The sequence below is a fragment of the Tupaia chinensis genome, unplaced genomic scaffold (genome assembly GCF_000334495.1).
Source record: "Tupaia chinensis unplaced genomic scaffold, TupChi_1.0 Scaffold000302_1, whole genome shotgun sequence".
Classification (NCBI taxonomy): Eukaryota; Metazoa; Chordata; class Mammalia; order Scandentia; family Tupaiidae; genus Tupaia; species Tupaia belangeri.
In genome coordinates this window covers 766365-778682 of record NW_006159792.1, presented here as the reverse complement: position 1 = coordinate 778682, position 12318 = coordinate 766365, and the positions used below count along the sequence as shown (strand labels likewise).

Genomic DNA, 12318 nt, shown 5'->3' with positions numbered 1-12318 from the left:
AACCCCACCAAAAAAAAAAAAAAAAAAAAAAAAAGAACAGTGTCTGGTGCTTCCTCAATCAGTGGCAGACTCAATGCAACCTCCAAGAGCCCTAGCTCCCTGCTCAACTGTGGAACCTCAAGTTCCAGGACGTTAAATGGGGAAACAGACACCAGGAGGCCCTCTGTCTCCACACAGCCCCCTACACACCTACCTGTTCACCAGCTTCCTTCTCCACATGCAGACGGATTTGTTTGATTAAGTATCAGACTATGTCCTCACATAAGGTCAGCCAGGACACCCTGGCCGAGTAGCAGAGGACAGGGTGCTGAGGTGCAGCAGTTGCTGAGAGGAATGAGTGTGGCCCTTCTTTCAGACTTCAGTCTATTAGGCAAAATACAGTCTCAGTCCATACACGAAAAGCTGACGCCTGCCTCATAACTCCTCGTACTGGCTGACAACTAGAACAAGTCAGAGGACAGCCCACCTCTCACTGAGACCTTCCGTGGGTCAGCCATGCTCAGGGGGGCGCTGTGCTCCTATCCTTTAATGGATGGAGAAAACATTTGCTCTATTTGCTCTGTCCCTAAAGTTAACAAAAAAAAAAAAAAAAAGAAAAGAAAAGGAAAAGAAACACATACTTTAAAATCTTATGACTCTGGGACCAACAGTTGGCGTAATGGCTATGTCACTGGACTCCCATGTGGTCGACCATGGTTCAAGTCCCGGACCTGGTGGCTTAAACTCACTCCAGGCATGTGTGCATGCCCAAGATCCCAAGAGGAGAATGGAGGAGAAGAGATTGCGGCATGGCCATCCCCCGGGGGGGGGTGATTTCTCGCTTTTTTCTCTCTCTCTTTCTGTCCTTCTGGCGAGTGCATACGCCCTATAGCAAAAAGTTCTCAAAAATAAAAAAATCTTATGGCTCAATTTTATAGCTAATGTCCTGTTGTTCAGCCCTCACAAAGAAACTGAGCCCAAGGCCTGGGGGACTGGCAAAGAGTCCTCCTTGCCCTGGGAAAGATTTGTCCAGCATTGCCTTTATTTACCCGGAGCATTCAATGTGCCTTTCCCCCCTATCTTTCACATCCGCTCAGGGAAGATGTTAATTTTCTGAAATTAAACACTTAGCTTGATTACTGTTTTGTTAATTGCTGCATTCAAAAACCCCTGGTGCTCCTGCCTGTTTAACATGGATGGTGCTGTGAAAATGATAGGCATGGAGCCGGCACGCAGGTGGACAGGCGGCAGTGCTGGAATGCCGTCCCAATTACCCCCCACTGCTCGCTGGAGCAGCTGGGCCCCTGCCAGAGGGGTGGGGGGAAGACAACGCCAGGTCTTTGCAGAGTGGCTCCCACAGAGCTGTGTTTTGGGGGCACAGTGCACCCAGGAAGCCCTAGGTCTCCCTGACATCTGAGAGAATGTAGGGGCTTAACTCCAATCAGAGTCCTGCACCCAAAGATGCCTCAGAAAGGGGAGACTACAGAAAAAGCTCAGGCACCGCCAGCTGTTAGTTTAAGAAAGCCTAAGACATTTCAGCCACCAGGTGGCACAGTGCTAAGGCCTGGATTCCCAAGTGGTTGACAGCAAACTCACAGGCTCCTGTGAATGCATGCCCCAAATCCCAAGAGGAGAATGGAGGAGGAGGGAGTGCGGCTGGTCATTCCCCCTGGGGAAGGGAGTAATTTCTAACTTCCTCTCTCTCTCTCTCTCTCTCTCTCTCTCTCTCTCCAGTGAGCACATGTGCCCTATAGCAAGTATCTCTCAAAAGACACCTAGCTAGACCCAATAGCCAACAAGACGGACAGAGGGCATGTTCTTCTAGAAATTACAGTTATTTCACGGAGCTAGAGGAGTGGGAAGTGGACAGAGCACTCGACCCCTCCTCCTCCCCACCCTCTGTACTAAAAACACCAGGGGAACAGCAATTATCTCATCATCCAACTAGTGCTCTTTCTGTAAAGAGGGTCATAACAAGCTCAAGGTAAGGGACTTCCTGTTTGGGATGCCTAGCCTAAGATGGAATAATCTGAGCGAATAGGTCACCAGGTCCCATGGGCCACTCTAGTCAGGCCAAGGGCATTCACTAGCCACTGCTCAGGATGGGATGGAGAACTCCCTCAGCCACCTGCTGTGTGCCCTGGAGGTGCTATCCATCCACAGGAAGTTTAATGGGTCAGCAAAGCAGCGAAACATCCCACTCAACACCCTGTCACTGGGTAGCCACAATCACAACTGAAATGCTCTCTAGCACCTTCGTGTGGCTATATCCTGGCTTTTGGACTGAGAGTTGGCACCATAGGAGGGAGTGGTCCCAACAGCCCAGCCAAGGGCCTGGACCCTCAAGTCCCTTCCTAGATCAGAGACTCACTCACTGTGACTCTTTCAGGCCTCCAACCCCAGTCTCAGTGAGCATCATGGGCTAAGATGTGAGCTGCACAGAGATGGCTCTTCCTTTGCTTGGTTTGCTGCTGTGTTCACAGTACCAGGACTAGTTCTGGCACACGGAAGACCTCAATAAATATTTGTGGAGTAAGTGAATGAATGGGAGCCCCTAAGAAGCAGGTACCATTGAGTCCGCATTTGGCAAAAGAAAGTGTTGAATGAATGACTCCATTTCCAATGTTAAGATGCTCAAACCACCTCCTTTTGTGTGTGGTTGGGTCTCTGTGTTCTGATTAGATCATAGCTCATAACATCATCCTAGGTATCATTCCCTACGTTTTCCTTCTAGGAGCCAGAGGAAAGGAAGATACCTGATTACCAGGCTGATCTAGGAAGGATCTTAAAATGCCACCTCTGGATCACTAGGATACATTCTGATCACTTCACCGCAGTCAAATACTTACCTACAAGGCTCATTGGTGGGGACTAAAGACAAATACGTTTCAATGCTGTCTGCCTAGCATTCTCTGCCATCTAGTGCAGAATCCCAGGGTGGCCGAGGGTGGAAGCCATGACCTTGGTCATGGTCTGTGTTGCTGGCTGACCTTCTCAGCTCAACAGATAACATACCACCATTTGCAAGGGGCCAAGGTCTTTCTGAGGCCACTTGGAAGTTCCTTCATAATGCCAGAGCTTAAGAAACAATAAAACAACCTTTCTAGAACTAACAATGAAATGGACTATGAAATTGAATTAAGAACATCAAAAATTTCATTTATTTATGTTTTTTAAATTTCTCTTTTTTTTTGAAAGAGAAATTTTTGCTATAGGGTGCATATGCTCGCTCGGGAGACAGAGAGAGAGGGAGAGACAGAGACAGAAAGTGAGAAATCACCCCCAAAGGTGATGGCTACACTGCAGTCCCTTCTCCTCCATTCTCCTCTTAGGATTTTGGGCATTCATATACACGTTTCTCGGTGTTAAGTTTAAGCCACCAGGTCTGGTTCTCGAACCATGTTCGACTACATGGGAGTTCACCGATGTAACCATTATGCCATCTGCTGATCCTTAAATTTCTCTTTTTAACGTCAATGAAAATTTTCTTTAAAGTTATTCCGATCTTTTTAAAGTTCGGACTCAATCTTTTCTTTGCTATGGAGCAAATTTTACCTGCTAATTTCCAATGAGACCAGCCCTTAAAAATGAACTGGTTTCAGCATATGGATCTTAACACTCTACGTTTTTACAGGCAGCGGTGTCATATTGTTTTAATATTTAATTTTGAGATTTACATAATATCTTTCCTCCAAAGAGCTCGATATATTGCAATATCATAAAATTTCTTTTCATATCCAAAGATTATTCTTTATGCATGCAAATACTATATTTAACCAAGGAATAATGCAAATTAGGCGATGTATTCAGAGGAATTGATGGGCTAGGTAATTCTTTTGTAGAAAAAGTAGAGTATCTGAGTGACTTTAATTGTCTTAGAACTTCAAAATACCTTACAAATGGACAAACGATAGAGAAGTGTGACCACTAACAGAACTGGTAGAGCATTTTTTAAGACAATGAAGTGATGGAGTTAACCTGTGTTCCAGGCATGAAGAATAGCACTCTACATGTATGGGGCACAGTGGGCCATAGATGGACTGTGTTAATACACATGTCAGGTATAAACCGTGTTGATGAGATCTTGTGAGTAAAAACGAAAGGGTTGTTTCCCAAACTTACGATGAAGAAAGAAAGACAGACGGGCTCCTCTGAGTGGCAGAGTAATCCCGTGCCAGGTACTCGGGTTCTAAGCTCCATTCCCATGCCTTTCACTAGCTCACTGGGAAATAGACCCTGTCTCCTCTTTTCTGGGGCCTACTCCTCCCAGCACAGAATGGACAACCCAGTATCTGTTACCTATCTGACGTAGGTACATCAGTCCCACACAAGGAGAGAGAGAGGCTTGGGGAAGAGAGCTTAGGGAGGAAAGTCCAGCATATTGCCCTCGGGCTCAGGGCATACACTCAGAAACGATGCTGACCTTGTCCACAGCATTGGTTTACACAGCCATTTTCTATCCGCTGTCTCAACAACTCGCTGGTCACTACAGTACTAGGAAGCAGGTACCACGACTCCCATTTCACAGTCGAGAACTGAGGACCGTGGCTGTTAAGTGAACCTCTGTGAGTCATAGGAGAAGTAGAGGAACACCCACTGCACCTCTGCCACCGAAAGAGAGAGCGCCGGAGGTGAGGAAAACGACTACCCCACGGCGGAATGAGATTGGACCAACATAGCGTGCTCGTCATTAAAGCTTGGGTAAATCAGATTAACTGTCTGAATCAGAGGCTGCAAACCACAGTCAATGGGCCAAATCCAGAATTAGATTTGTTTGGTGCTCAAGTGCTTTAAAAATTTCTAATCGGTTGTCAACAGTTTAAATCTGGATTTTCAGCTTACAAAGTCGGGCAATACTGGGCATGGCAAAACTTGCTGGAGCTGAGGCCTTCAGTTCCCTGCAGTCCTCACCATTCCCTATTGCCTCACTGCCTGGCCCTACTTTGCTTCTCTCCATTACCTGCCTGGCTTATGGGCCTTTGAATTTGTTCTCTTTGGCTTAGATGGTCCCAAATTCATGGGCAGATCTGATCCACTTATTTTCTGAAAGATTTCCTCTGAGGTCCTCTTCTCCAACTCTGACACTCTGAATTTTACTGGCAGAAAGGAGAAGTAAAGTTTGTCATTCACCTAATTCTCTCTGACAGCCAGATGATCTGGACATCAGTCCGAATCTGGAGCCAGGTACCTTAGAGTGACTGCTGGAGTTAGAAGCGATAACAACCTCTCTGCAGATTGCTTGGCCACTGGAACAGAGAGTTTCACCTGAGCTGGTCTATTTTAAACTCATGGCAGCTGTATTCAGTGCAAGGATGCATCCCTGATGACCTCGCGTAAGTCTGAGCTTGCATAATTCATGGCCAACCTTGACCATAGATGATGGACATTTTTTTGACAGCTAAAGTGGCTCAGCTATGTGGCAATAGCTTAGAGAGAGTGTACAACTTACACAGCCCCCATGATGTGATTTTTGATCAGTCTGAGGATAAAATGGCCATAATCCTGAGTTGGAAATCCAGAAACGTTATTCACTGGCTGTGAGATGCTGAGCAAATCCAACAGTGCTTTAGCCCTATTTTCTTTATCTGACCCACCTCATCTGTGTAAGCATCTTGGTACGGGTTGGCACTTTGAAATCGTTTATAAATGGTCGTTTCTTGGTACTGCCTACGCAGTGGGTAAGGGTCCAGTCCTGAGACGCTCCGAGGGATTCTAGGTTGTTGCACAGTCATGCTCACACACATGATTGGGGTTGTGGTGGGAGAAGATGGGGCCTCTGAACCTCAGGACTCAACTGACCCCATGATATTCTCCCAATCAATCCTGCGTCTAAGAGAAGAACTGTATCTGTTTTCCCAGTGACTCAAAAATGATTTCACAATATCCAGAATGTCTACTTAGTCACAGCCATTGGAGTCAAGAAAACCCAACTGCTGGACTATAAAATGAGAAGCCCAGGGGACTGTCCAACTTTAGAACAGAATATCCAAGGCAGAAACAGAGAAGTGATACCCCGCTGACCTTTTTCTAATGCTAGGTCTTCCAAATTCCGTTAAGCCTGTGCTTCTCTATCTGAGAAATGGAAATAACGATGCCCAAGTCATTAGGTAATTGTGAGGATTGAATGAGTTCACATATTTTGAAATCCTCGTGAACACAAAAGAAACAAAAACATGAGTTATTAACTATAATAATTATTACTCACCTAGTCCTCAATCAGGACCCATCCAAGGGTCCCCAGTCATTTCAGTTTGGGCAGCTCTAGATACAGAGTAGATAACACTGACCAGTTGACTTGATTGATTCCAGGACTGTTCTTGGTCAAATTCTTAACCTGCTACTTACCTACTCATGACCCAAACAGTAGGACAATAGTGGCCACAGGCACTGACAGGGCCTCATAGCATGAGGCCAGGGGAGGGAGCTGGCCTGGACCCCATCCAGAGTGGACAAGCTCAGGGGTGTCCTGGGAAGGCATTAGCAGTGCCATTGCCTGTTGGTGAAATATGACTTCACATGCCTCATTCCTTAATGGATATGAGTCATCAGGGTTTTTATGATGCCTTCTACAGAGTTTCCCTTCCATTTCTAGGAAAATGCACAGCTTCTGCTTATGATTCTCAACTGTTCTTGCAGAGGTTCAGGCTTGAATGTTTACTTGGGTAGTTCTTACCTTCAAAAAAATGCTGTCTATTGGGTGAAAGTAATTTGCATTCACATATTTATTACTCAAACCAGTGTGATAGCACTGTGTTCCTTACAGCCCCTCAGCCCACAGATTAGAAATCACGTCAACTTGCTATTTGTTTTATAATAACCATGTACCACCAAGAAGCAGCACAATAACCAAAGATAAATCATAATTGGAAGGCAATATGGAGGCAGGGACTATAATATAAAGAACATTAAAAATGAAGAGTCTGGGGGCAGCAGGTGGCATGGTGGTTGAGGTGTTGAACTGCCTCATTCCTTAATGGATATGAGTCATCAGGGTTTTTATGATGCCTTCTACAGAGTTTCCCTTCCATTTCTAGGAAAATGCACAGCTTCTGCTTATGATTCTCAACTGTTCTTGCAGAGGTTCAGGCTTGAATGTTTACTTGGGTAGTTCTTACCTTCAAAAAAATGCTGTCTATTGGGTGAAAGTAATTTGCATTCACATATTTATTACTCAAACCAGTGTGATAGCACTGTGTTCCTTACAGCCCCTCAGCCCACAGATTAGAAATCACGTCAACTTGCTATTTGTTTTATAATAACCATGTACCACCAAGAAGCAGCACAATAACCAAAGATAAATCATAATTGGAAGGCAATATGGAGGCAGGGACTATAATATAAAGAACATTAAAAATGAAGAGTCTGGGGGCAGCAGGTGGCATGGTGGTTGAGGTGTTGAACTCCCACATGGTCAACTATGGTTCAAGTTCCAAACCTCCCTCTCTCTCTCTGGTCAGATTTAAAAATAATTATAAGCAAAATGCTAAAAAAAGAAGATTAAGGGACCATCAAAAGGGAAACAAAGGGCATGAGAAATCTGTGGAGGGGCAAATGTGTGAGGATAAAAATAAATATTTTGAACGTTAGTAATGTAGGGCCCCTTGCAGGGGCCCTGGTCCCTAAGCTCCACTGCACCCTGGGAAGATGCAGATGGCAAGACAAGCAGATGGGCAGGTTCGGGAATAGTAGGGTAAGAGGAGGGAGGGGCAGAAATAAAAGCAAACTGATATAAGTGGCAGGTTTGTTCGCACATGCTTAGAGAGAGAGAAAGACAGCCAAGCCCAGTGTAACATGACAGCCTGGCAGGATTGTTATTCCCAGAAGCTGGGACATTAAAATATTTCAGCCAGTTTTCTGCCTTAAACTCTCCAAGGGACGTACTGTTAACAAAGGCTGCCCATGTTACATGCTCGACATAATGCAGAAATGCCCATTCCTTTTCTTTGGGTAAGAAGGACTGTCACAGCCTTTGTCTCCATGGTGCCAGGACTGTGGTCACCAGCTGGAGGCTTCTACACTTACACTCTTATTTTCTCACTGCACACGTATGCATATAAACACGTGACCATATACATACAAACACATCACACACACACACTCACGCACACACAGCAACAACACAGCCATCTGGACAGGCATGCTCTCCCACAACACCTTTTTCCTTCTCCGTTCTGACAGCTTCAACCAAGAATCATCTGCCAGCAAAGATGCTTGGTATTACAAGACGCAGAAAGAGACTGAAGGCAGGGAGGCGAGGAATTGACAACGATGGACTGGGAAAGAAGGGGTCAACAGGCAGAGATACGCAGAGGAGGCGAGAGCAAAGAGAGCCGCTTGGCGCTTGCTATTTCACTAACAAACTGTCCTTCTAGAATTTGTTGATTGAGAAAAATCTATAATTCCAAATGAGATCATGGTCCACTGCCTCTGACCCCACTGCCTGTGGCTGTGGTGTTCGCTTCCCTTCTGCAGCCTTGCACAACACTCCAGGGGGGGAGATTGCTCATTTCTGTCGAGCTCCCTTGGTATTTAGTGCATGCTTAGAATACACCACCTTGTAGCTTTGTACTTCTGGCTAAGTGCTGTAAATTTTTCAGGTAGCGATTTCATGGGAAGAATAACAGTGTCCAAGTATCACTAGAGTCCTACAATGTCTGCTCCACAGCATGGCACAGAGTGGACCTAAACAGCTTTCTTAATCATGATTGAGTAGCTAAATGAGTGAAGAGTGCATGAGTGAACTGCTTTAATAAATATAAAAAGGAAAGGGTTGATGTGTGACTTGTGAAAAAGTGAAGAGAAAATATCAGAAGAGTAAGAGATACAAAAAGAAAAGAGAAAAAAAAATGTGCACGCCCCGGGGATGCGCTGGCTGTCAGGAGTGTTGTTCTGCCACCTATCCAAGGCCTCTACAATGGTGCAGTGTTCATCTGAGCAAGCTATAAAGGAGAATGCAATTTTGAATTACGTGGGTTTAATTGGAAAATAATCTTCGGAGGCAATATTGACTTTATCATACGATTTCTGGCAAATGTCTTTCATTGGGTTTTTCATTAAAGCGTGATTGGTGTTCCTGTTCTCCAAGTCTTTCACTGCCTCTACCTGTCCATTCATCTGTCTATCTGTCTACCTACCCATCTGTCCTTCCACCTACTCTCCTGTCTGTCGGTCCACCTTCCCATCCATCTTTACTCCAGCTTTTGTTGAGCTTTAGCTGGATTGAATACTGGGTCTTAGTTTGGCTTGAATGTATGTTTTGCTTTTTTGCCGAGCATAAGAAAATCTGCTAGTGTCCGGCTAGTTCTCTATTGCTTCTCCATGAACACAAACGTCTATTACCTGATGTCTTCCCTCCTGAGAGGAGGCCTAAGGTAGACTGGCAAGATGGGTGTGGCCACACTACGTTCCCGCACAGAGACACAGAAGGGGCACAGAAGCCTCCCAACTTACCAGCTTGGTTTGTGGTGATGTTGACAGAGACATGCTGTGGGGGAAAGGGGCTCTTGCTGGAGACTCCGTTGATGGCCTGGATGTCAAAGGTGTAGGGGGTGTGGGCCCAAAGACTGCTGATGGACACACGGCACTCGGTCAGGCCCAGCTGCCTGGGCACAAACTCCACGTTGTCATCACAGCGGGAGCAGCTCCGGCGGTCTGCTCGGCACTTTTTGCAAATGATGTTGTAGGTCACATCATCCCGCCCGCCGGTCTCCCTCGGTGGGTGCCACTCCAGAATGATGGACGTCTCATTGACAATGGAGATGACGTTGCGTGGACCTGATGGGACACCTGTGGAGAGAGGAAGAAGGGCCCGGTGACATTGGGCAGAGCTGCCTTGCCCAGCACCTCTCTGGACTATCTCTGGCCAGAGACAACCTCGTCAGGTGTACTCAACCCTCCTCTTCCTCAATCCCCAATCTCCGTGCTCACAATCCCATCCTGAGAAGACTGGCAAACAGCAATAACCTGTCCCAAGCTCTCCTTTCAATAGCTCCCAGTGAGGTTTTCCTTCTTTCAGTCACATACGCCAAGGGAGAGAAGGTTCAAGGACCTGGGTTCAAGTCTTTTGGTTCTCAGGACCAAGCCACCTTCTCCAGCCAGGTTGATAGTTAATAAAAATGCGTGTCTATGGGACAGTTACTAGATTCTTTGTCTATTTGTAATTGGCGTATAACTCATGGGTAAAGAGATGTACATGTTCCTTCCAAAAGCCCTGGCAGGTCATGGAATCCTACCCGAAATCTCACAGAATTTGGGATCTGTGTTGTGTGTGCAAGGTGGAGAGAGTGTTTCTACGGAGATCAGGCTGCCTGAGCACTGGGATCAATGAATGTGAACATTAAGTTAATGTTGTCTTCAGCTTTGGCGTATGAAGACAAGAAGTGGAGCTGGACAGGAGAGGTTCATGCACCACTCTTTCTGACCACACGACTTAGGGAAAACATAGACATGTGTTGCAGACACCCTGCTATGTGCTCCACACACATTACCTCATTTAGTTGCCCTCTCCACCAAGAACCCTATCAGAAAGACAATAATTACTCAATTTTTTTTTTAGAGGTTTTTGTTATAGGGTATGTGCGCTCACCAGAAAGAGAGAGAGACAGAGAGATAGAAAGCGGGAAATCACCCCCCCCCCGCCCCAGGAGGGATGGCCACGCCGCAATCCCTTCTCTTTCATTCTCCTCTCGGGACCTTGGGCACGTATGCACAAGCACCCAGGGTGAGTTTAAGCCACCAGGTCCGGGACTCGAACCGCGGTCAACTACATGGGAGTCCAGTGACATAGCCATAATGCTAACTGCTAGTCCTAATAATCATATCAATTTTATAGAAAGAGAATGCAAGACCTAGAGAGGGCATGAACTATAGATCATGAGGTCTCTAAGAACTGAAATTGGGATGGGGACCCGGACCTGTCTGATCCCAAAGCCCACATTCTTAATGATAACCCTGCTCTGAACAGATTCTCCTAAAAACTACCCAAGCTCCATGGGACTCACAGAGGGCAGCCTCTTCCCTCTGGATGGTTCTGTTTATGGCTGCTGCTCAAAATCTGGAAAAAGCCAAAATGCCCTGTTGCAAAACTCTGGAAAGCCTAGTACTCTGTAGGAGAGCAAAATCTTGCTGAATTAATGGCCACAATGCTAGGCATTTTGAGTTTAAGTGGGAGAAGCTCCTACCCAAGAACAGAACGGATCCTAGCCTCTAGCCCCCCAGCCTGAGCCTTGCACATCTTCAATGTCTAATAGACGGAAGTGAATCCTGCCCAGCAGCCCCCCTTCTGAATGGCAGGTCTGCCGGAGCAGCCGCTCCGATGGTAATGCATTCAGAATTCACGCACGTGACCGTCGCCAGCTGAACGAAGACATGTGTAACGTGGTTCATGCTGGAGACAGGAATCAAATGCCAACACACAAAATGAGGGAATAACAACAAGGTCGGGGGGCACCGGGGAAGGATTCTGTGTTGAATCAGTCAGCAGCAAGCAGCTAGAGCAGAAAGCAAATATTAAATCGGATTCTATTAAAACATGAAAGAAAATCAGTACTGTACTATATAAAGCCCATTAGGCCTGAGCTAAAGCACAGCGCTCCTGCACGCCTGTGACAGGGCAGAATTCATGAAGCATTTTTACTGAAGTCTTGCAAACAGCGCTCAAGAATTCCCCACCCATATGCGCAGGGGTGATCATCCATCTCTCTTCAAACCAGCATGCAGCTAGTGTTGGGAGGGCTGCGGGTACCATCCCAGGTGGGCTCTCACGGGGCCACACGGCCTTGCCCTGCAGTGCACAGTTCATTAACAACCATATTGGTCAATGTCCATCTTGGACACATCTGTTTGCTTCAGACTGATGACTCACAGATCACAAGCTCCCAGTGGTCAAGGCCATTGCTTCTTGTCTCACTTTTACAGCAGACAATCTAGCCTCACTCACAAGCCACTGCTCACAAACTGACAGTGAATACACCCACTCGGTGCTTGCCTTCTGCTAGGCATGGGGCCCATCTTTTCCAAGCAGGACCTGCTGTATCCACAACATCCTGAGTGGAGGGGCAGAGACAGGTGCTGACTGAGAGGGTGACCAACCTGGGAGACCTCCCTCCTTCAATCATCTCTTTTCCTCCTTGAGAGCCAACTTCCCCCCTCCCTGACTCTAGTTTCTCAAATGAAATCCCCATGTCTTTGCCACCTTCAAACCCAAAGACTATCACCCGGTACTTCTCTGCATTGTATACCTTCTCTTCTTTATTCTCAGACAGGCTTCTCCAAGAAGAGCCTACCCTTACAATCTCTCTCTCCCTGCTCCACCAACTACCCTGCTTCTCCGTCACAACC

General features: G+C 46.4%; 1 protein-coding gene across 1 annotated transcript in view; it reads right to left on the bottom strand.

The window, feature by feature from the left end:
- The window catches only part of EPHB1 (EPH receptor B1), a 375105-nt gene that overhangs the window by 139305 nt on the left and 223482 nt on the right, over positions 1-12318 (bottom strand). The window contains exon 7 of the mRNA XM_006150856.2: positions 9430-9765. Within this exon, the coding sequence (XP_006150918.1) occupies positions 9430-9765 (336 nt within the window). The remainder of the gene's footprint in view (positions 1-9429; positions 9766-12318) is intronic.